Raw genomic sequence first — 25739 nt, 5'->3', positions numbered from 1 at the left:
GTTAAATGTACATTATCAAAAAAGGCCCAACTTTCCCCCCCCCCCCCCAACTTCTCCTCAATCCCCAGATAACATACAAAAAAAAGAAAAGAAAAAAAAGAGACGTCAAACCAGGACATAAAGCTGCACATTTTGTACCAGATACAATAATAAAATACGCAATGCTACATTAAGTGGTTAAAAATACAAAGGGGAAAAGTATATTGATTTTTTAAAACATCTTTAAAGAATATACAATGTTATTTTTCCTTAACTACCCAAGAAATTTAGTAGAAAGTGCATTCTATATAACAAAGAAAGGAGGAGGAGAATCATTCTGCAAACCGAGAAAACAAGACATGACACAGAAAAGGGGGAAAACTCCATGAACTGATAAAAACAAAGAAGTGCGTGGAGGGGCTAGTGTAAAGTCGCCAAAGCAGGAGGAACATCCCTTTCACGTTAAAGGGAGCCCATACTGGAGAAAACAAAAAGTGTATTTCAATGATTTGATTTGAGCAGACACTGAAAGAAAATGTTCTTTATTTTGCCATGGTCCAATTCACACTACCCACCTCCACCTGGGATTCTCCTCCTTTCCTTGCCTAAAAAACATCCACTCAAAGTAATCACCTCCATCTCCGCCCTTTCCCGTGCAGCCACAACGGCTCTCTGTTCCACAATGCATTGTCAGTCCCACCCCTCCCTCCCTTCCCTGCGCCTCACCCACGCAGCAGTAAAGTGCAGAGAATACACACAAGTGAAAAGGCTTTTTTTTTAAAAAAAAAGAAAAAAAAAAAGACAAAAATCCATACTGCAAAATGCTGAATCACAGCAGTGAACCAGAGGGGACAGGATGAGAAGCAAATAATGCAGCAGTATTAAGACCCACAGAAATGGCAGGATAATTGCAGGTCTCAAATCCAAAAAGAGACTAAACAATGGAGCTTAACCACTTCAGACTGAACACCATTAGAATGACACAAAGAGGGTCGTGGTAGATTTACTGCTATTGTTCAGGTCAGGTATCCCAAAATAGGCGTACATTGGGGCACACTGTGTAAAAGCAGCTTTTGGTACAAGAGCACTGGGGACAATCAGACAGACACAGACTGCATGCACTCATACACACTTGCACACAGACACACTCTAAACACACGATCAGACTGGATGAAGGGGAAAACCAAGCAATCCCAAATTCATTCCAACGCAAGCCAACCTTTTTCTTCTTTTACACAAGTAACATTCACACTGTTGGCTATTACATTAATAAATGTAATTTCTTTAGCTGATTTGATCAAACATATGCTTATCTATACAAGAATTCCAAGTATTAGAAGTTGTATGACCACTGCTTCTTATCCTGTCATTTCCTATCATGTGCTAATAACAGTATATCTACATGACAGAAGCATTCATTAGCTTAAAACTGAGCAGAAGACATTAAAATTAAATAAAAAAAAAAAAACCCAAACAAAAATAAAAAACAAAAACAAAAAAAACATACATATGAGTTATCGGCCATCATTCTGCGTAGGCAACTTTCAGCAACTTTAGACATGCATTTGCCTGTGTGGATCAAAGTATGTCAGTACGATCAAAGTACAAAAGAAAATAAAAAAGTAACGCCACCCCACACCAAACCGTGGAATATAGGCTGAGAGGAATATGCATAATTTCCCATTAAGAACTTTGATGAGTAAAGGTCCCAGTTGTGTATACTGTGTGTGTGTCAATTGACCTTTAACATGATAACCCGTATCATCGACAGCAGCGAAGGGAGGTGGGATATATCCTGATGGGGCCACGTGGTTGGCCCCTCACAGTGGCAGTACTCGACAGTCATCCGTTATCTAAAAGCTTCTGTTGGCCAACAGTATTGAAAGCTGAGGCAGCACTGATTAAAGTAAATAAATCAGTGACCATGTGGTCTTTTGTGTGTATGCGTGTGCTTGAAAAAGTGTGAGGAATGAGTGTGTGCGCGCGCCTAGGCAATGTCCTGCATAACTAGAGTTGTCTTGATCGCAAAATATCTAGTCAAACCTTGGATGCGCAGTAGAAAAGCTCAACTGGCAAGACATGTTCTGTATGACACAATACAATGCTATTATGTAGTTCATACTTCTGAAAATTAAGAAAAAAGCAAAAACAAAAGAAACATTTCATGTACTGGAATGGAAAGCACCATTTTATCATGTAATGAATCTCAGACTAAGTCCAGATTCAATTAACCACTTACAAAGTTCCTCCCCCCTTCCTTACTGTAACCTATGGCACTGCATCTTGCACAACTTCTGTTGCCCCTCTGACAGAAAGGCCAGGACTTGACCTTAAGACAGAGAAAGGCTCAGGTAGAACCAGTTACAACATTCATTAAACGTTTCTGTGGGGCCCCAAGGCTCTGCAGTACAACTAGGAGGACAGGTGCAGTATTGCTATGGGGAGGACCTGCTCAGAAAGCTCAAGCCCTGACCAATGTGCAACCCTATGGTCAAGTTGACATAAGGAGAAATCAGTGACACTGATCTTTTGATCAGTGAAGCCCAGGTAATACATGAGACGACTTCCATCAGCAGCTTTTGATGAAAATAATGTACAGACTGAGAACTTGCACTAAAATTGTTTTCTGTAGAAGAAATTGTTGAAGAAAATATTTGTCAGTTGAGCAGGATATTAAAGTAGAGGTGTTACATGATGTGTACACTGAGGGTACATAAGTCTGTATCTTCAGAACACACAGGGGTGTGTAAAGTTTAGTTTGAGTTACATGAATCTGTTCGACAGGAGCACCTTTGCTTTATGTCCACACAGAAAGAGCTTCAACCACATTTTTCACGATCCATCTCATCCTTTTCTAAAAGGAAAAAGATAAGTACTCATAACAGTTAGCACAACTGTGTAATGCATTGTGTTTTACTTGCACTATATACACAAATGTTTTAAACAAAAGCACGTAATTACAGTGCTGTTTATTGGACTCTGAGCACTTATAAAACACACATTTGATTTCAGTGCCTGAAGTCTCCTGTGTAGACACATACTGAGTAATGGTGCTGGTCACGCTACGCCTTCTCTGTAGACATGGCTTTGGGGGCCTTGAAACTAAAAAACTGAGGCAGGACTATGAGAAGACGTGGAACAAGGCGCGGTTTGGTGCTGGCCTACAGACCAGCAGCACAGTTCAGTGGTGCTGCGGGGCTCCGGGGCCCTTATCGGGAGGGGCCATGTGGTGCAGGTAGCTGCTGTCTTCGTGCCCACAGTGGTTTAGGGGCTCACTCTTAAAAAGAGCTGGAGGTGGGGGGAGGTGGGAGACAGGGGGCACTGCTAGGTGGTGGTGGGGGTGAGGTTGGGCATGTTGGGGTGTGCTTGAGAGGTGCTGCTGGGTTGATGAGGGGTGGGGATGATGGTGAGAGGGCGCTGAGTGGAGTGGCACATGGGAAAATGTGTGCCCCACAGTGCCTTGAGGAGGAATAGACCCTCCTGTTGGGTTGAGGCCCATGGTTGCTGAGGTGGTGGCCAGGGTGGCAGTTGAGGGCCCAGGGCCAGAGGTTGAGGAAGATGAGAAGGTGTTGGAAAAGATCCGGACAGGCACAGGTGGGCCGCTAGTCTGCAGAACAACGGGGCTGGTGACCCGGAAACACTTCTCTTTGTGTGCTTTGAGCATGTTGGAGAAGCGGAAGCGTTGGCCGCACACCTCGCAGGGATAGGGCTTCTCGCCTGTGTGGGTGCGGCGGTGGCGTTTCATGTTGGGTCGGCTGGTGAAGCTCTTCCCACAGATCTCACAAATGAAAGGCTTCTCCCCTGCATAGATTCATAAAAAAACAACAACACTGAATGAGAAAAAAAAAAAAGAACAGTTTTTAGCAATTAACAAGAAGAATGGAGCACAGGGGGAAAAAATGCATTACAATAAAATCATTCGGTGTCAAAAGTGAGGGTTAGAAAGTGTTAAATATTCAACAAAGTTAACTGTCCTCCCCCCTCCCCTTTAACCATTTCCCTCTGCAGAGAGCAACAGTTCTCTTTTAAATATGTAAATAAGTTTTTGCTGTCAACCCACCCACTCTGCAGGAAGCTATTACAATTCACACTTTGAGCAGAGGAGATGTGAAAGTGAACAACAGCAGCTCCGTTGGATTGTCGCTCTCATTAACCTCCCTCCATGGAGCCACTGAATGTGCCTGCTACCACCCACACAGCCATCTATTAACAGGCTGCTGAAGGGCTCTCTAAATGCCTTATTCTTGCATGTTATGTGTGAAGCTCCTCCACACTAAATGAATATCAAAAGGTGACAGTTAATGTGCTAGTCTTCTGTAACTGTTACCTTACATTCACTCATGAGAATTCACATGGAAAAAAAAAATCTGTATGCAGTGAACCAAACTTTGGGTGTTGAAAGTGTATGCTTCCTATTACAGAGCATGACTGGGTGTGTCTCCTCCTGGATGAGGTTAAATTGGTTGGTAGCAGCAGGGAGAGGAGAGGGTAGCATAATTACACATCACAAATAGAACTGTGAGAGCCTATGGAGTGCAGTGTGTCCACCCACGACAGGCACGGCTGGTGAAAAACAGTGAAGGACATACAAGCATCACTGCTTAGCAGTGGTCTTAGAAATAGCAATGCAGCAGAGACAGAAAATCAAAGGGGTGTAATACAGCATGTGTTTGGGTAGTCATTATAAGCCACAGTATATGCAAGGCTCCTCTTTGATGTGAACATCCCTCTCATTAAAAATTCTGGGCAAAGTCTCCTGCTCTTACCACTATAATGTTCCTGTTGGCAACTCCCCATCTGATTCTTTTTTTAGGATGAGTATGGTGACTGGGTGGCTGGTAAAGCAGGCCAATGAAGGATGGTAAATGCTTGATAAACTTTAGATTTATAAAGTAAAATAAATCTATAGTCATTTGAGACTTTTGTTATATTTCAATAAGAGTACAAAGTGCTGTAACCGTCAAGCAAAGGACAAAAAAGATTTAGGAAACAACTGGTCTGTATGAAATGTAATTTTCCCCTCAACAGCTGGGCCAACTTGGTCTTTGTAATTTGCTTCTGCACGACTGCATTTAAATAGAAGCTGGGAGGAAACTATGCAAACATGGAAAACAAAAGGGCAAGACATTTGTCGACTAAAGTAGCAAGTATCTGCTGAGTAGTCATTTCTTTGTTTTAGTTGACTGCAGAAAAAGAAATGTAAATTAAAAGAAAAAAAAAGGGAGTTTTATTTTTATATAGATTATGATCAATGCCAAAAAAAAAAAAAATACTGTTTACATATATCAGACTTGAGGGTTGTGTGTAACCAGTTAGTGACATTATTTACTGAAGAATCCACAGTGGAGACATTACATTATTTGAAACTGGAATCTCCTGCTGTGGAGAAACTACAACTAGGGTACTATATTTGAGTGCAGCCTCGTTCAGTTTCTACAAACAAAGTGATGAGTTTTCTATAAAGCTTCCTGATTTCATAGAAATGCCTCACCACTTAAAAAGGGCTCTGAAACTAGAATTGGTTTCCTGCATTTAAAAAGCAGGTTAATACTGACACTCATATTTTTGCAGAAAGTCCATAGGTTTCAGCCATATGGATTATCCCAAAGGACACTGGCCTGATTGGCATGTGTGATTTTCCCAGAACACTTATGGAACTTAAAAGACCCACACTTGTTTCTCACCTGTGTGTGTCTTCATGTGCTCATCAAAGTACTGTTTCATGTTGAAGTCTTTGCCACACCACTGGCACATGAACTGCTTGTGTCCGATGTGAATGCTCATGTGGGAGCGCAGCTGGTACTTGTATTGGAACCGTTCATCACAGTTCTACAGCAGAAACAACAGATGCGTTCAGATAACATGTCCACACACACACACACACACACACACACACACACACACACACACAGTCAGTACAACAGCATGCACACACACAAAAAAAAAAAAAAGCACACTTGCTGACACACAGTAATTGACAATCTGATTTAGATAAAACATTTATCATGCGCTACTCTTTCTGCATTTTCTAATGTGAAAATAGTTTAGAAGTGAAATGTTTATTTTGACAACCGTAACCCAAGTAAATCAGTAAGGGTTTAAGACAGAACTGTAACATTGTTCAATCATAAAACAGCTTTTGATGTGACAAAAGCTGCTTCAGCTCTGACAATAAATCACTTATTGCTTTTGGCTGCTTCCTTGTTTTGTCCCAAATGATAATTTTGTGAAAATGTCAATGTTATTATTTAACATTTTCATAACTGTTGTTGTTGTTAAATATAACTGTTGTGTGGCATTATTTAGAGTTATATGTACACTGCTGTGTAGGGACTGCTTTATGACGCATCACGCTTAAGAAACGCAGTTAGTTCCACAATCCAGCACCACTGCTCAGGTTATTTTGGTGCATGGAGCAACACTGTATTTGCAATCTGTTTTCTTTCCTGGTCAGGGTTTTCTTGAAGTGAAGTATTCATAATCTTAATGTGGCACCACCTGACCAAATAAATGTCAGTAAGGGAAGAAAAGAAAGAAAAAGAAAAGCTGCTTCTATAAACAGCCTATATACTTATTAAGAATAAAGTTGAATATTTGATGACGACCTCAAACATCTGATTAGAGTAACTCCACCTCCATACATAGTTCTGGTTTGACCCCCATTTAAACAGTTGGGGAATGTAAAGGGTTTGGCTGAAGTAAAACACTGTTTCAACTGTACCCAACCCAGCTGAACAGGGAAAACAAAACAAAGCAACGATCACGTCACACAACATAACAAAACGCTTCTCTCACAGACGTCACATGCATACATTGAACATTTATTCCTTCAGCTATTTAACGCTTCAGTTAATAGGTGAACTGTGTTCCTGTGTGGTTTTCTAATATTTGACATGGTCTGGCTTCAGCTCCTCTGTAGAACATTGTCCACTGAATGCAAAACACACAGTGCACAGTCAACATCTGGAAGACACTGACTATTTTAGGTTATTCACAAACCACAGGACACAGATGTCTCCTAGCTGAAACTTACTGGTGTAAGTCTGCTTTTACAGCACACAAAAAAAAATTCTGTCACTCCATTCAAGTGATCAAACTAGTTTAAAACATATAATTGAATTAAAATAAATAAAATCCACAGTAAAATTCACACCAAAAATAAATAAGAAGGGGGGTGGTGAAATTTAAATGTTTGCTTATATAAAAATTTCTAAAGCCACTGCACTTTCATCCTTATATAATTTTATTTGTTCAAGGGTATTTGAAGACAGTATGTAAATTAAACCGCCACTATTATATGCCCTCCATGTTATGTAAATGATCTTTAACGCAAATATTTCAACTGCAACAAAACCCTGTGAAATTGTAAAAATAAAATGGCCTGTATTTGTATAGCGCTTTTCTAGTCCCTAATGACCCCAAAGCGCTTTACACAACCTGTCATCCACCCAGTCACACACACATTCACACACTGGTGATGGCAAGCTACATTGTAGCCACAGCCACCCTGGGGCGCACTGACAGAGGCGAGGCTGCCGGACACTGGCGCCACCGGGCCCTCTGACGCCACCAGTAGGCAACGGGTGAAGTGTCTTGCCCAAGGACACAACGACCGAGGAGCCGGGGCTCGAACCGGCAACCTTCCGATTACAAGGCGAACTCCCAACTCTTGAGCCATGATCGCCCCGATGTGATTTAAATTTTTTTTTTTTTCCCATAACAAGTAGGAACTCAAAGAAGGCCAACCAACGAAATCTGTGCCTAAGGTACATAAATCCTCTAGATACATGGATTAGCAATAATCTATTTCCTCTTAAGTTTTACCACAGTTTTAAACTTTAGTTGTGGTGGGGACTGGGACACAAAAGCACTGGATTAAGTGAATAAATAAGTCAATGAGCAAATAATACCCTTTAAGTTTTATGTGCTACAAATAAATAACTTAGAAATGCTGCATCTAAGTCTCTTATTATGCAGATGAACTGCTGGTCTACCATCTGCAGCCATACTCCTCTGAGGCCTCCATGAGTTTGCTATAGTGGCACATGAATCTGTTCTCCACCCTAAACAGGTTCTGGTTGCAACAGCCCTTCAGCTCACAGGATCTCCAGAGTGGGAGGACAACAGCCATAAGCTCTAGTCCACAACAGGAGACTGGAGGAAAACAGGAGATGGAAAAGCCCAGACCCTGAAGTTTATATATATATAGGTCAAAGGATTGTCCACAAGTAAACTGACTGTGGATGCATTGTTCTCTCAAACAAAAAAATAATAACACCCAAATATACTTGGATGGTTTATGTAGGGGAAATACTGATTCGGTCACTGTTTGAAGTCTATTGTTAGACATCTTACCTCACAACGAAAGGGCTTCTCTCCAGAGTGCTGGAGTGAGTGAACTTTCAAAGACATACTGCGCTTAAATGACTTCCCACACGTTTCACAGGTGAATGGCATGTCCTTCGTATGAGCTGGATTTAAGAGAAAAAAATGCAAGTGACATGGCTAAATCATAACAAACTAATCAAATTAAAGTTTTAACTAAATTGGTATTGCTTGAATAAATGCTATGATGAGACATGATCATACAAAAGAATTTACATTTCACAATATTTAAAAAGAAAAGGCAGCATGTTGTCACTAAAGACACTATGCTGAGTATCTATAAGAAAAAAAAATGGATCTTGTACAGGTGAATATTATTTAATTGAAAGCCATGTGGTGTCTCACACTTCTAGATATCACAGTAACAGACAGCAGCCGCAACTTACCAACCATGTGCTTTCGGACGTGAGCCATAGTGTAGAATTTTTTCTCACAGATTTCACATGAGAACTTCTTTTCTGCATAGCCATGCACAATTTTGATGTGCTCATGCAATGACCAGAGCTTCTTAAAAGACTTGCTGCAGGAAACACACTGAAGAACAATAACAACAAAAATGTATAAAGAGAAGACAAAAAAAATATTAATTTTAAGCATTTTGTTTTGATCAGCCAGAATTCTTTTATTATACTCCAGCGCCCTCTGCTGGGCAAAAAAAGTCAGCAAGGGTTTATCTTGCTGAAATCCCTCTAAATCCTACCATCAAAGTAAAAACGGAAGCGGCCAAATCATCATAACTAAATCATTACTCTTGATTTAAAAAACAACAACAACAACAACAAAAAACTTCAATAGTAATACTTCCTTCTTAAATCATATCGAACATAATGCAACCCGATCAAAAGACCATTTTAATTTCAAAGTATAAATCAGTGGTACTTGGACAGTTGCAGACAAGTACTATACATTGATGTTTGGCCATGACCAAACATCAAACTGGGCGTTGCAGTAATTTCTGTCTAGCATGAGTTTTATGATTAGGCTGTTGTCTCCCTAAAATAAAATATCTTGCAGCGTGACAAGATAACAACCAGATGAACTGTGAAAAAGTATCCACACAAACAAAGTGGCCAAAAAAAAAATAAAATAAAAATTAAAAAAAATACAGTTTCTTCCAGCTGCCTTTTAGCATGTGATTGCCAAGATATCATGTGAATCATTTCCAACAACGCGTTCCTTTTTTCCATGTTAAAAAAAATCAATCAAATAATAAAATGAAACACTGTGGAACCAGTTGTGTGCACATACTCTTACATCTCACCCTGGAGCTCTTTCACAGCTGCCACCGGTACTGCTGGTAGCATCACAAGTGTGTTTATATACAGATGTTCGTGTTTTAACGTCAGCCTACTCAAAAAAGATCCACATTTTGCCATAGTACAAATGGTTGTATAGACATGTTTAAAAGATTCCTAATTTCCCTTTGTTTTATATTGTAATATAACTACTGTTCTCTCTGGTTATCAGAAAAGCTGACAGAAAACATGAAAGTGGAAAAACTGAACTTCATAATTCAGAGCCTTTTAAATTAGATTGTTAGTACACATGCACAGAAATTACTCATTTGAGAGTTGCTTCAAGGACAAAAAATAAGGGGGGAAAACAAACAAAAAAGAAACAGAAAAAAAGAAACAGTTGCACAATTACACATATTATATCTCCATGACGTGAGAACAGGTTTCTTTATACCCTGTAATTGTTTCAAACTGTTTCGGGTGGCTCAGAGGAAGCTGCTCAAATAACATTTTCTTTAAACTGCAGATGCAAATCAAGCAGAACAAACCAAGGGCTAAATAAAGCTGCTAAAAACAGCTGTATAACCCTTGGGGATTCAGATGCTGAGTCGCCTTTTTCAATTTTAGAGAAGTAAAACCACAATGCACCTTCTTTCACTGAAATATTTTTGATAATAGATGGCTGATCTAAATAACGTCAGTTTCAGATGTCCTGTATCTAAAATATTGCTTAAGCATTACCAGTAATGCACACATGACTTTTCAAACAAAATACAATTAGTATTTTTAGATTGCATATTTGACAGAAATCTTCTGTGCTATTTTACCACAAACCATGACGATGTTGTTATCAATAGCTTATGAAGTAAATTCAACACAAACTCCTACAGCTGTATTGTTGTGGTGGCTGAAAACAATATGGCCCTCAAAACATTCAAAGCACACCGCAGCTTAAGTTATGTTTCAGGAGATAAAATGTTATGGCATTTTTTGTGTGCTTTTACTTTCATGGTAATAACTTCTAATTACCATTGTCTAGGTAGAATTTTTATATAGCAGTCCATGACAACTTTAGACGTTTTTCAAAACTTAATGAATATCAAAAGAAGAAAGAAAGCTACAGAAATACTGCAGAATTTCAAGGTTAATATCATGGCTAATGTGACAAGTCGAACACTTCTGGAATTCAGGAATATCTAATTCAGCTAGAGCTGGGCGATAGAACGATAACGATATGTATCGCGATATAACTTTTACTCGATAGAGAAATTAAGCTATCGCGATAGACCTCGCCGCTCTTGTCCTCTTTTAAAAAAAAAAAAAAAAAAAAAAAAAAAAGGTCAGCCGATCCAAATTCAGTAGCGCAGAGCTGAACCAATCACAGCCGCAGCGTCACGTCGCGTGACTTGTTACGTACAGCACAAGTGCCAAGCCGCACGTGTGTTTGTTTGGGAAGCAGCCAGCGGGTAATGGAGCCAGCGCGTAATGGAGGAAATGAGTGTGCCGACTAGAAAAATCAACCGAGCGTGACCGAAGAGAAAACAGATGATGGTTCCAACGCCGGAGAGATTGTCGAACGGAAGAGCCATAGAAGTTCCGTAGTGTGAAGGTATTTCGGCTATTTCAAGTCTGACAAAAAATAGAGTAGCGTGCACTGTAAATTGTGCCGAAAGCAAGTCTGGAAATACAATAAACTGGTGCATGTGTCACACTGTGCGCCACGTTATTGTTTCGGTGAAATGAATTTCTACAAGACTGTTACTGTTAATTCTACTCTCTGCAGTGTTTAAATGCTTACATATACACACAGTTACTGTCCGTCCACACATACGACTCGGTTCTGCTTCTATGCCGCAGCTTTGTTTACTTTTTCCCACTGAGGCTTCTAGACTTCTGATTGGCCAACATTTCTGCACGGTTAGGAATCTAGCGCCACCTGCTGCTTTGGCATGTTCATAGCAGCGTTTTCCTTCATTTCTGCCTTTATGTGTGGACGGGATTATTTTTCAAAACGAAAACGGAAAATCTCCGTTTTCAAAAACACCCGTGTACGTGTGGACGTAGCCTCAGTCTCTGACTGGAAGCGCTAATTCGTCATTCGGCTTTTGTCAGACTAAAGTAACTGTTAAAACTGTTTGAAAAGCTCAGCTATACAACAAGGAGAGATTGAGAATTTCCTTTTAGTTCTCAGTTTATTTGATATTGACAAAAGTTAGTCAGTTTTGTCTGTTCTTCTGTAAAACAAACTAAGATTTATTTTTAGAATTAATATTTTGTTTCTAAGTGGAATTGACAATTTAGTCTGTTTCATTTGTTCTATTTTGAAACTTAAACGCTTTAGCGGCTGCCTTTTGTGTAGTTTGCAATATTTGCCTTTATTTAGCTGAAAAAGTCTCATGTTCCTTAAGTACATCTACCCTGTTGAACTTATTATGGGAAATAAATATTTAAAAAGAAGCTGCTGATTATTTCACATTTTACTTGTGAGCAACGGCACATTTAAATCTTACAAATATAGTTATTTGGCTTATATCGTGATAGATATCGTTATCGCCTGAAATGAAAAAAACATATCGTGATATGAAAAAATCTCATATCGCCCAGCTCTAAATTCAGCTAAATTAAATTTCTTGTTATATGTGCTTTTTACTGACCTTTCTGCATATTTCATAACTGATATCTGTTTTAATTAGTGAGTGATGAATGTTGTATAATGGCTGCATAAAATCACTAGCATGAAGCACCTTGAAAGCTGCATCCGCCGTGAAATGACTGTTGGCCACCTTAGTTATTAAAAAGCCACACTCTTCTCCTGTGAGCTAACAGCTGAAAACCCACTTTCAGTTCTCAGCTGCCGCTACATTCAAACTGCCACATAAATGAGCTGAGAGAGCTCCGAATCTGCTGCTGCTAGCAAGTTACTGAAACTTTTAGCAATCACTGTTTTCTCTTTGAAAATTGAACTTTTTAAAGTGTCAAATGTTGCCTTTAGATTTTCTAACAAAATAAATGCCAACATCAACCAAGAGGGTATCATAGTCATCAGGTAACAAGTTTGGTCACATTAAAAAGTTTTAAACAAAGTGATTGCTTTCACATACCACAATAACTCACTTTAAAGCCAAGTCATTTTTTGGTCATTACTTCCACTAAATGATTTACAGTTAATTCTGTAAAAAAACATAACTACATATCATTTGCCTTTTTTTTTTTCCCCTTTCTTGAACAAGCAGCCACCTTTAGTGGCAGAAAACTGCATCCTGACTTAATACTACAGTTACATTGGATGGGTGGATGGATGGATATATATATTTTTTTTCCCCTATTTTTTTTTTTTTTTTTAAATACATGACTACAAATTCTAATCAGTTAAATATGACTGATTTCAGTTCAAATGTAATTTAGAAATAAACTGAAACCTGCCAGAAATATACTTAAATATATGCAGAAAAATACAATATTATAATTACTAATACATAAGAATTTGTGTCCGCAGGTGTCAAAGAGGAGCCTGGGGTTGGAGCATCAGATAAGGCTGTAGTACAGGTGCACAAGTCTCATGGCTTAGAGGAAAGTCTTGTTCTAATTTATCTAAACATCTTTATACGTAAGAATATATTAAACCTCTTTCTCCAGAAAAACATTTACAAGAGTAACTACACAAATATCAGATAAAGGTTTGGATTACCTGAATGTTCTTCTCACAATCAGTCTGCTGGTGCAAGGCTAGCTCACTCTCCAAGACAAACTTCTTGCCGCACTTGTCACAGATCTGCATTCGTCTGTGTGTAACATTCATGTGCTTCTCCAGGTACCAGCGTGTGTTGAATACTCGAGGACATTTTTCACATGCCAGCATCTCCTTCTCCTCCACCTCTGCTTTCCCTCCTGATGGTACAGTAGGAGAAGAGGAGGGAGCTGACCTAGCTGACCTGCCTTTGCTCTTTGGAGGCTCTGTGCGTTTCCGTCGCCCTCTGGTGGTCATTCCAGCAGGGGTAGCACCCAGAGCTGTTCGCAGACTTTTCCTCCGTGGCTGGCTGGAAGCAGCTGCACTACTAGACCCTCGACGGGTTCTCTTTGACCGCGTTCTTTGACTTTCAACATCATCTTCCTCCTCATCTTCCTCCTCATCCTCCTCAGGGCTCTCATCTTCCTCCTCCTCCTCTTCTTCCTCCTCCTCTTCATCGTCGTCATCATCACTTCCAGCTCTTTCAGAGTCATCTACTGTGGTTCCAGTTTTATTGTCCCCTTTGGATACATGAAGTGTCTGGTTGTTCAGGTTGACCTCCACAATGATTTGCTCACGCTTGAAACTCTCCTCACCATCCTCACCCTCTTCTTCCTCCTCATCTTCATCATCATCTTCAGTATCATCAGAGGATCCATCATTGCCTGTCTGGGACCCCTGTATCCCCACCTCCTGCCCAGCCCCCCCTTCTCTGAAATACTGCTGATGTTGGTGTTGACCAATGTTCTGATCTCCCATGGATGTCTTGGCTGCCATTTTATTGTCCACTAACACAGAATAAGGCTTGCCACCAACCTCCCTCTTATAAATCTTTCCTGTCAAGTCCAGGTCTGGGTTAGGAGAGTGAAAGTAGGACTGGGACACCGGTGCCCTGCGTCCTTCCTCCTGTGACATCCCGCCAAGACTAGGGATGGAAACCTCTTCCTTGAGGCTTTGACAGGATTTCATGAAGAGGGAGAAGGTATGGAGGGGGTACAGTTAGTAGGAGCACAGGGCAACGGAAAAGAGTAACAGCGGTGGTAACTAGGTAGACTAGCCTATCCTACAAGGAGAGGCAGGGGACACCACACTAATCCCCCACCCTCCTTCTACTGAAAAGACAGGAAGGAGGGGATGAGGTGAGAGACAGTCAACCGGATTCAAAGAGAGCATCCATGCTGTCCAAGCAAAGAACTGCAGCTGTATAGACATACAATCAGTTCCAACTTTTGTACCATGTGCTTAAGAATCAGAAAGCAAAACCAAAGTCTTAACGTTGATTCTCAACATTTAAAATTATCCCCTCCAGTTGTTGAGCTGCAGGCTGCTGCCCTGCAGAGCGCCAGTCTTCAAACAGCAGAGCAGGTAAAGATGAGCTGAATACCAAAAACGGAAATGCTGTAAGGACCTCTGCGTCTTGCTTGAACAGCCATTTGTTGTGCATTACCTATGAGATAAGACAAAGAAACAGAATAATATAGATGAGAGTGTTCCGTGTGACCTGAAACTACAGCCATATTGTCAAGTTCTGAACAGTGAGTGCCACACTTGGCCACAAATGTTTCAGTGTTGTGTGTAGGAGTGGAAACCACAGCTTTCACACATGAATGCGAGTGAATTCAATTTCAACAAATGAGCAGTCTAAATATTTCTAAACCACAACTGAAACACCTCATTATAAAGCAGAGACAGTTTGCTTTATAGAGTGACACATCAACATTCATGCTTGCAATAAGGACATATTTAGATCAACTAAAGTGCAACAAGTCACAACTTCTTCTCAGTAGTGAAAATATGTAACATATCTTCTTAAAGACGATCTGATCGATGTCAATGCTAGAGCAGAAAACAGCCTGTTTGTTAAACAACATCGGTTGTCTATGCACAAACACAGATGCAATCACTGTAAACTACCAACAATCTGAAACTTAATAAATAAATTGGTACTCACTCAGTCCTAACTGTGTTCCAGTGGTGGTTAGAGACCATTTACAGAAATACTTCTCAGAAAGCAAAAGCCAGATTCAAGTTCTAAAGCACACTGATTAAACAACACAAGATCTTCTTCAACATCACACATGCACAAACCTCCCATTGACTGTTGGAGAGTATAGTGTAACCACAGCTTAGGAGCTTGTATTGCAAATACAACCACAGGAAACTGTATGTCAACCTTTCAGTGAAACCGAAGTAGTGCACTTCTTGTAACAAACAGTATTATCACTGTGCTCATGCAAGTAACAGCTCAAAAAACATTGAATCAAAGAGTAATGTATTACTTATGTATGATGTTGGCTTTGGTGTAAATGTAATCCTGGAACTGACCCTGGATGACAGGTTGCTGACCTCGAACAACCCTACACCCTACAAACCATTTTGAGTGTGCACCAGGGCGGTTTGCTCGCTAGAAAACCTCCCCCCATGCAATAAACAAAAATTACATTTCCTTTCCAGGAGACAGCAAACATCCTCTCCTCAGAATCTTCACAAACATCTTATGCTTAAATTTCAAGAACTGACACACCACCGTCTACAAAGAAATCACAAACAGGCTAACAGGTACTTTCACATTCACACACACCCCCACTCCACCCATGAACTCTACTTTGTTCTGATGTTTAATTTAAAGTCACCATTAGAAAAGAGTTTCTGTAAATGCCAGAAAAAGGAGCATTACTGTGCAAATAATGGGAAATGCAGCTGAAACGATGGGTCACACTTTGTAATTAAGGCATAAGCCTAATTATTTTACCGTGATCAAATATTAATCATAATGAGTTCTCTGAGGCTTAACCAGATCATTATTTGTCAGTTAAACTGTTGGTGTAATTTGTGGTGTCTTACATTTACTACCACTGATTTAATCCTACCTGGCAACAGAAGCTGCACCTGCTGAAAATAATCTTGAATAAAACCAGATTAATTAAAAATAGGCTATGAAACTTTGGTGATCCAAACTTAATGTGAGCTAAAGCCATCTTATTTAACATTTTCTTTCTAATTCACTGGTCGTTTTCCCAAAGATTGTCTTTTCACCTCAAGACTTGGTGCGTATATCTGGTGAATTTGATCCTCTGTAGATAAGCATGTTGCAGTGAAGGCAGAGATAAGATGAACTAAAGCAATTTTTTAAGCCAGAGATTAATCAGTTGGTTCTACCTCATTTTGCATGCAAAAAAGTAAGCCATTTATGTAGACTTTGGGTATGCACATATAAGGCACACCTGCCTTCCTGTGTAGGCTGACTCTGATCCTTTCTGAGAATTGGACAGGAGCTCTGAGAGCATTAAGACCACAAGGGGAGGGCAAGCTCGGCACTGACAGAGCAACTTAACTCACATGGTAGTCCTAGACACAAAGCCTAATAGATTATCCTGTGTCTAGATGACAGAGCAATATAAACTGCAAGAGAACCCCCACGCCTAAACATGCAATTATGCTGGTTTACATTCTCGTTTGAAAAAAAGGCATGCTTGCACAACAACACAGCCAATTTATTACTATACCAATATAAAACTGATTAAAAAGATCATTTTTAAAATAAAAAAGCACATAAACAGTGTGGTTATACAACCTTGTTGAGTATAACCCTTCTATTGCTTATCATTATCAACGATGAGTCATTTTGGGGTTTCACTCTCTGTGAAATAATGCAGTCCTTTGATGTGGGAATCAAGCAGAGCGCAGACTTCTCAATATCACGAGTAATTAGTTTACACATTCACCTTGTAGGATAGGGAGGTCAAACTTTTAGAAATGTAGATCGTTTTGCGACTGCCTATTGAAGCTTTAACAGCTTTCAAAGATGAACTTTGTACCCTGATGCAAAAAAAAGAAAAAGAGCATCAATGAATGTCTGGATTACTGAAATGACCTGTCAGCCAGAGAATTACTAATGCTCAGCAAAAGTTGCAGAGAAATCAAAGTTTTTTCAGCAATGGCCAATTCATAGCTGTCCTCAATCATGTTTCAGAGAAGCCAGAACTCATTTCATATGTAAGCCACAAAGCCAGTCACATACCGGATAGATGCTACTGTGGCTTAAGATATTTGTATGACACAGGATGGGAGTGTAACTGCAACGGCAGCATACAACACTTAAAACCCATCAGCATTAAATAGTACACATGCTGACAAGTACTTGGCTAAACTTTGACAGTTAAGCAGAGGAGACCTTTGAAGTCAAAATGTGTCACGTTTGCTTCGTACTATGCAGCAGTGCTACTCAAATCCATGCACCCTCTTGAGTCTAGACTTTAATGAGCTTTCCCTTTTGCAGCTTGTGGAGGACCTTGTGAAGGTTCACATTCTTGACTCTGTCCAAACTCATAAGACCTTAACCAGCTCACTGTGTGGTGCACTACAGGGGTGCTCCATGCCTCGGTAGGTATTTGGCCCTCAAACCCATAATCGAGGTCAGAGAGCAGTACCTAGGGTTTTTGATATAGCACATATCATTTGAGGCACTACACGAAGTGGTCAAGGAATATGTCAGCTCCCATCTCTTCCACACCAGCTTTTTAGGAGACACTGCTGAGCTGTTTACTTCTGGGATATCTCTATTATGGATAAGGAAAGAAAACATGGTAGCCTTTAGCACTTACTTTGACACTGATTTAGACTGTGAAAACACACCGAAACGTGACTATAATAAAAAAGGGCTTCATATGCATCAAAACGAAGTAAATCACATGCGCATATGAATTTGTTTTCGTCGGGTTGGATGCAGCGTATTCAGCTACAAGACTTGCTGTTAACGCTGCAGTGTGTTCGAAGCAAAGAAAGGGTTAAAACAAAAAGGCAACATTGTACAACAAACAGTAACGTTGTGCAGGCCAGGCCAACTTAGGCTACTTAGCTAGCTAGCAGTAGTCCATAGGTACTAACCTGCACACACATGACAAGCTAACTTGGCTACATTAGCTCAAGGTGCAGCCATTAGATGTTTTAGTGCAGTTAAGGTCACTTCATTTGGATAACAGTCATACTAATACACAAGCACTACAATCTAAAGGCTGGTGTTTGCAGACAGGCAGTAGCTTCCAACAAAAGAGTAGTTTCACTTTAAAAAAAAAAATCATAAACCGCCCAGGTTGGTGCTAGTTAGCTCAAAGCTAGCGTTAACGTCAATATTTAGCATTAACGATACATTTAATTTCGATGCTGCACTCCGAAGGGAAAGTCTGACAGTTTTTGGACCCTCGTGAAGCTAAACGAAAAGCTGATGTCATGCTTTGTCATCAGTGTTTCTCTCTTGCTGTGGTGCAGTATGAAAAATGCCGCTTTCTCAACAAAACCCAGACTGCTCTACTGGTAAACCCACTCAACTCGACACTGTCATAAAGTCAGCGCTAGCCGGGCTCGCAGACTGCTCTCACCGTAGCTTCGGCCCCGCACTACCGGCGAACCACGGCTGCCGTTTCCGACAGCTGTCATGCGTGTCACACATGTAAGTGCTTAAAATCAACTAAAACAGCGATATTTTGTTGTCGGTTTGCTGGCTTACCTCCGTCAGGGCGACCTTCTTCTTGCGTTCGTGCAATCAGAGTTGCACAGATTCAGGGTTGCACACGCATTTCTCCCTCCCTCTCTCTCGCTCTCTTTTCATTCACGGATATGCATTTAGACGGGCCACTGCCACTGGTCTTTGTGTGCAAAATGTGGGCGCTTATTTGTTTATGTCCGCTATAGACTGCGGAGATATCTGCGCACCGGTGTCCTCAACCCCGCTACGTGGCCCGGCCAAGCTCTCGCGTGTACTACCGTCGTCCCGCGCTCATCCCAGGCATCCAGGCCGCTGTCTGGATGGGCGCGCGGCAGCTTGTCTGGTCTGGATTCTTTTCGTCTCCCCTCCAAAGCAGACAGGGCACGGCGCGCGCGCACGTGCTGAGCTTAAATCCTTGATTGATGAAATCATAATGAGAAGACCCCGATGGCCGTTTAATCCTCCCAGAGGAAAAATTCTAAAACTACAATAAATGCAATCAGTTTTTATCACAGACTCTTAAACTTTAATATCTTTTCTATTTTAATTCGGGTTTTTTTTTGGTAACAGTTGTTTTAATTGACTCAAGTCCTCCAGTTTATTTCCATGAAGACTCTCGGGAAAATGACTGAACTGCATATTTCTGCGATATTAAAACATTTTAAAAAATGCATGGATGTATATAAAGAACACAGGAGAAAAAAAAAGTGTCGAAACTATGTCTCATTCTAAAGAATCAAATTATCTTCATAGTTTACTTTTGTCAATACAAAATAAATCTTCCCTTTAATTAAAAAAAATACTATTCCTTCCAGCTTGAAACACTTTTTTTAGTATATAGTTTTTTTTTTTAAATGGTGTACCTTTTATTTTCTTAAAGCAAGACAAAATAAATGCCACCCCCCACCCCAGTGACAGTTATGCCTGTGTAAAACATCTCTGTGCCTTGGCCAAAAAGACTGACAATTGAGTGGCAGAAAGGCGATTTAATAACTCATTCTTTTCTGCAACACGGGGCTTAGATTTTTTTTCCATACAAACTGAAGATAGCAAAGAAAAGAATCAAGTACCATCCTGTACCACTTGCTAAGCATATTCCAATTGATTCGGAGTAACATCAGTGTGACAAAGGTATCTGAAAGAAGGCGGCAGACATTTAAAAAAATTAAAATAAAATTCTCTAGTAAGCCTGAATGACTGAAGCCAAATGAATAAACAATGTCAAGACACATACCTTGCAGTCATCAGAAAGATTGACAATTCATTTAGATTTCAAAACAGAAACACAATTTGATGAAATTTCCAAGCACAACAGAATGGCATTTACCATTCACATTTATTGTTTAAAGAAATCACATGTTTTCTTTGATGTACAAGTGACTGTTGCTTTCCACTCATTAAGTGCTTTCACTTTGACATAACTTGAATCTTGACAGAATTTACTGCACTGACAATTCTCAAAACAGAGTACTATATATATATTTTAGGTTATCACAGAGTAATAAACCCCTTCACTTCCTTACATAAAAGGACTTCATAAATTTAACCATCATAGGTCTCTCACTTTGTCTCCCACCATACTGCCATCAGCGGAGCCCAGTCCTGATTTGGTTAGAGAAATAGTGGGAGGAATGTGTGTGATGTTGGGAGAATCCTTTATTGAATCCTCCAACCACCACGTCCATGGCCTATGTAATGGCTGGAGACAGTGAGGGGAGGTGGTAGACATGGGTGTGACATTATCACTGGGGCAACTGAAGCAATGTGCCCTGTCCGGAGGGCAGGTAAGTGACATTGCGGGAGCGTGACAGCTGAAAGGCGATGTCTTCAGCGGCTTCCAGCTTACGGAGCTCTACCAGACCATCACCAGCCTCCATCAGAGAGTTGGCAATGAGTAAAGCAGCCTGAGAATCTCCCTCTGCTGAAATGATGGCTGCCTGCTTCTGTTGCTCTGCCTAAAATGATAAAATGAAAACGATAAAGCTGTATGCACAGTTTTAGAATGCGCTCATAGTACAGGGATTACATGCAATGTTAGAAGTACCTTTTCTACAACGAAACGGGCTCTCTCTGCCTCTTGCTGGGCCACCTGTTTCATCTCAACAGCCTCTGTGAATTCCTTGCCAAAGGTCAAGTGTGTCTGAAAGAACACAATACAGCAGGTTACTGCAGTTAAACACACAACCCAAGGATAGTATAAAACAATGCTGCATAATTTTCCATCAACTTCATACCAGTGAAACATCATCCAAGATTAGGCCGAAGGTGGAGGCTCTTTCTGTGAGGTCCTCACTGACCTGCCTGGACACAAGCTCTCTCTGAGTGATGAGCTCACTAGCATCAAACCTAGCCTGAGAGAGAGAAACATTAAGCGCTTTTTGACTCTGTTCATTATACATTCAGCCAATTTGTTTGGCCTTTAATGGATTGTTACTCACCACTACAGCCTTTAAGACCTCTGTGGTGATAGATGGCAGCACCCTCTCATCATAATCCTCACCAATACTGGTAAAGATGCGTGGCAGCTGGTTTGTCACCGGCCGGAAGAGGATACGCAACGTGATGTTAACGTTCTGCAGATCTGTAGGGTGAATGGTTCAGACCTTAATCACACTGTATACATTGGCCTACACATTAAAACAAGTGTTTGTGTTCATGGACTAAAATTTTCTGTGTAAAATACAAACAAACAAGTTCCTCCTTTGGGAATGTTTACACAGTTATCAAATCAAATGAGAGTTGTGGGTTCAAACATTCCTATTTTTCCACATTTTTAAATCAAACCTGTGACAGTTTAAATAACACAAAAGCAGCATTGCAATGAATCATGTTACAGTAACCTCTGACACATTATAAGGGCAATAATATAGCTATCAGAATAGTGGGGGGGGGGGGGGGGGGGGGGCAACTGAATCAAATAAATAAAAGGTAGAACATGGCAGGAAGTTTAGTCTCCAGATTTAAATTCCCTCAGCTGTTTTGGGATGCACTGAGGCCAAAACTACAAAGGACATTCAACACAATTGAATGTTTTCTTTGTATTAGCTAGTTCAACAAAACCTACAATTCCAGGAAAAACCAATAATGCAGCAGCTGTGAACTTATATCATGGCAGACTTTCTTCATCAGGCTGTGTGTGTGCGCAACACTAGAAGGGGGGAGTGCATCATTTCACTTTTCTTCTGTACAAAATGTACCTAGTTTAGTCAAGAGCAATGTTCGCTCTAAGCTGAGTACGTGAGCAATCGCGCACTGCTAACATGGTCTCCCCACACAGAAAATCTGCGCTGTGCACAAAAAAAATAAAAAAATAAATCCAGCCTGAATTGGAATGAAAGTAAATACATGTATTTATTTTATTTCGCTGATTTTCTGTGCGCGTAGACTGTGTCAGCAGTGCACGATTGCTCACGGGCTCAGCTTAGAGGGAACAGTGGTCAAGAGGCGTATGTGACATTAAGCTATAAATGCTTTTTAATGCTACAGCTAAGAACTAGAATGATTGTAGTCATGAATTCACCAAATAAATAAATAAACTTAACATTGCCATTTAATTCTGTACATTCAGAAAGTCCATTTAGGCCATTTAAGCAAATCAAGGCCAAGTAGAAAACACTTAAGTTCTTGACCAAATCAAATGAAAGAGACTTTGCCATAAATCAGGACAAAGTATAAAAAAAAACATTTATAAAGCCCTATAAGCACATACCTTGTGAAAACACAGTCACCAACTTAACCAAACAAGTGTGCAACAAACAACTGATGATAGATTTAAAAAGTAGGTCAACCCCAAGTGTGACGTCGAATAATAGATCTCAAAACCATCATGATCTCAAAACTTAAATAACCATGGTTTGTGAGAATGCAAACAATACTGACAGGTGGTCAAAGTATTCATCACTTTGTAATGCCCTTTAGAGACTTTTGAATTCTTAATGGAAAGCCCCCACGGCTATTCTTATTTTACCATATGAATATTTTTTTTTCTTTCTTTCTGTTGGTGGTTCTTCTTTCTTTCTTCTTCTTTTTTTTTTTTTTTTACTGCATTTACATTAGAATGCAACACAACACACACAACTGTAACAATGGGTTTTCTTTGTTCATATTACTAAGACACAGCTCAAGAGGTTTGTGTATGAACATATTTGCTCAGTTAAGACTCTTTATTGCTCTTACAAAATATAACTTCAGCTAGAACAAACTGATGATAATGTCTTTTAGAACATTTTAGATCTCAGTGCAGAGTTGCCATGGCATTCTAGCCAGTTAAAAATTGAGCCATCAGACAGAACTTGCTAACCCATTAATTCCACTTCACAGCATTCTGGGTTGAAATCAAAACAACTTGTAAGAGCAAAGCACGCAGTTCTAGGGAAAAATCTGGCTACACTGCCACTGTAGAAGGAATGGCAAGATTCATCTGAAGAGTGTCTCAAATTTAGAATATGGCACTCCATGATTTTTTAATTTATTATTATTTTTTAATTCTAAATGTTTTTGTTACTGTTGTACACTTTATTTCAGCATACACCGAGTTATATAAATTTCAGTAACAACTGGAAAATTTAAGTGTTCAAAAACATCTTACATACCCTCTACATGTCTTTTAATGTTAGAAAAACTAAACATTTAAGAGTGGCTAATTCAAGTCTTCGCCACACCACAAAGCTAAGCCTTCTTAGTTTGACAAACACTTAATTTGCAGAAACTAAAGTTCCTTGGAGTGCTTGCATACCTTTGCTGCCTGTGATAACAGGCACATTGCGTGGACGGGAGCGGCAATCAAAGATGACAGGTTTCTGAACCCAGGGGATGAGGAAGTGGGTTCCCTCACCAACAACAACATCTTGAACACCTCGAAACCTGTCAAAGATCACAGCCCGGTGACCTGCATCAACTGCAACGAGGAGGACAGAGAATCACATATAGAAAAAATAGTTTAACATGAAAAATTTATTTTTTAATTTTATTTTTATTAAGAGATAAGATAGAACTTTATTAATCCCTCGGGTGGATTCCTCTGGGAAATTCAGTTTCCAAATAGCACAGCACCAACAGAAGTTACAGAACGTGAGCAGAATACCATATATACACATATATAAATACAGAGACATATATAAATAAAGAGTATACAAAAGGGATAAATAGAATAAATAGGAATAAATTCAAGGTCAGTTTTTCTCGTTTATGATCTGGAATGCTGATGAATTCATCAGCTTAACCAAACAAAGGCAACTATAGGTGCTACACAGAGTAGACCAAAGGCATCCTAAATTAGCAAAAGAGGTTAAGTGTAACCCTAAGTGTAATACCAAAATCTCACTTCAGAATAACACATGTTCGTAAAACTAAAACAACTGCTTTTCTCATCTGCATGCAACACTATCAGGTAGCTAGCTATTCATTAGCTTTTGCTGCCTTCCCAAACCTCTTGAATTCTTTCGGAAATGTGGTTTATACAAAATATATATTTTTACCAAATGAATCATTTTTATGCTTGATGACTGAGCATGTTTTCCTATACATGTAAAATTCCATTAGACCATGGATCTTTCTAGGACTCACCGTTGAAAAGGGCTGAGTTCACGACACCTCCACCGATGGCGAGGGCAAGCCCCAACTTCCCAATGGACTCAAATAACTTGGCCATGACAGCAACCTGGTGACAATGAAAACACTTTGAATGTCTTTCTACACATCTCCACCTCTACACCTACGCAATGCACCATAATCCTGTGACGGACCTTGGAAATCCAGGCTAAATCCCCTCTTTCAAATAACAGTTGGCTTTGGCCTTGAGCTGGACTGACACCAAGGCTGTGGTTGTTAGCTAATTTGGCTAACTAGCTAGCATTAGCTTATCTACTAACTGAACTGAGACATCTTGCAAGCACATATAACTAAACAGAGCACCGCAGCTTAGATTTAAGGCCGATGCAATACTACAGATAAGACAATAAGATACGTAAAACGATTAAAAAGCGTGCGACAGGTAAATCCAAGTTGCACGCCGGGTGACTGCACGCATGTTATCCCACGCTGATGCAAAGTGGTCGCTCGTGTTCGTTTAATCTTGTAACACTACCTGTCTTGTAAATAGCACATAAAACGTCTCTCCGTTTCACTTCCAATGGCTAATACAATGACATTTCGATAAAAAGTTAAGTAATTTTACTGTCACACACATAACGTATGTCATAACTTACCTCACTTTGCTCGGATGTCTGTGACCTCCACCGGACACGACGTACAGCACATGAAATATCTGCTACACAGCGCCTGCGCACTGGATGAAGCAACAAAGCATCTGATTGGACGTAACAAAACAGTCTTCTTCTTCTATGACTTAGTCAGTATTCAAACTAATTACTGCCACCTACTGACTGCGGCTCGCCTAAATATAATTAAAATACATTATTATCATCCGCTCTTGGCTTATACTGATTAAAATGTAGAAAACAGAACACATATTGCTACATAGCATCAGTATACTGGTTACTAAGACTCAGACTCAAGACTGTATTGTACATTCCTTAGACAATAACGTTTTGGCTCTTGTTGTAACTAGAGGATGTCAGGGAGGTCAGACTATTATTATTATTATTATTATTATTATTATTATTATTATTATTATTATTATTATTATTATTAGTAGTAGTAGTAGTAGTAGTAGTAGTAGTAGTAGTAGTAGGAATACTAGTATAAGAGTAGGGTGTAACTGGAAAAGAGAGGTAAGAGGTATGCTCCAGAGCGTCAAATGTGTCAAATGTAAGGCCCGGGGGCCTTACTCCAATCTGCCCCCTTAGACTGATTTGGCAAACTTGAAGGAGGACATAAATTTTGGACTTTTACCTGCATTTTCACAAATCTTACAGTTCTTTCTACTGATAAAGACCATGTCATTTTCATACTACATTAATGTAATTAA

General features: G+C 39.9%; 2 protein-coding genes across 3 annotated transcripts; both read right to left on the bottom strand.

The window, feature by feature from the left end:
- Positions 1 to 43: 43 nt before the first annotated feature.
- znf652 (zinc finger protein 652) lies at positions 44 to 19171 on the bottom strand. 2 transcript variants are annotated; one of them, XM_085271860.1, is made up of 6 exons: positions 18833 to 19171; positions 13288 to 14773; positions 8751 to 8898; positions 8335 to 8450; positions 5664 to 5808; positions 44 to 3780 (listed from the first exon to the last, which is right to left on the bottom strand). In XM_085271860.1, exons 2-6 carry the CDS (start codon positions 14293 to 14295, stop codon positions 3161 to 3163), a joined length of 2037 nt encoding a protein of 678 aa, XP_085127986.1. In that variant the 5' UTR covers positions 14296 to 14773; positions 18833 to 19171; the 3' UTR covers positions 44 to 3160. The 2 variants fall into 2 exon arrangements, with proteins under 2 accessions (XP_085127986.1, XP_085127987.1); XM_085271861.1 differs by lacking the exon at positions 18833 to 19171 and adding an exon at positions 15278 to 15348.
- Positions 19172 to 20128: 957 nt separating this feature from the next.
- phb1 (prohibitin 1) lies at positions 20129 to 25097 on the bottom strand. Its single transcript, XM_085271869.1, has 7 exons — positions 25018 to 25097; positions 24377 to 24470; positions 23547 to 23708; positions 21250 to 21392; positions 21046 to 21162; positions 20856 to 20951; positions 20129 to 20766 (listed from the first exon to the last, which is right to left on the bottom strand). Exons 2-7 carry the CDS (start codon positions 24459 to 24461, stop codon positions 20554 to 20556), a joined length of 816 nt encoding a protein of 271 aa, XP_085127995.1. The 5' UTR covers positions 24462 to 24470; positions 25018 to 25097; the 3' UTR covers positions 20129 to 20553.
- Positions 25098 to 25739: the final 642 nt, after the last annotated feature.

The sequence above is a fragment of the Mchenga conophoros genome, linkage group LG4, assembly GCF_057382185.1.
Source record: "Mchenga conophoros isolate Kocher_MC1m ecotype Shallow Benthic linkage group LG4, M_conophoros_male_GT1.1, whole genome shotgun sequence".
Lineage (NCBI taxonomy): Eukaryota > Metazoa > Chordata > Actinopteri > Cichliformes > Cichlidae > Mchenga > Mchenga conophoros.
This window is presented reverse-complemented; position numbering and strand designations above follow the sequence as displayed.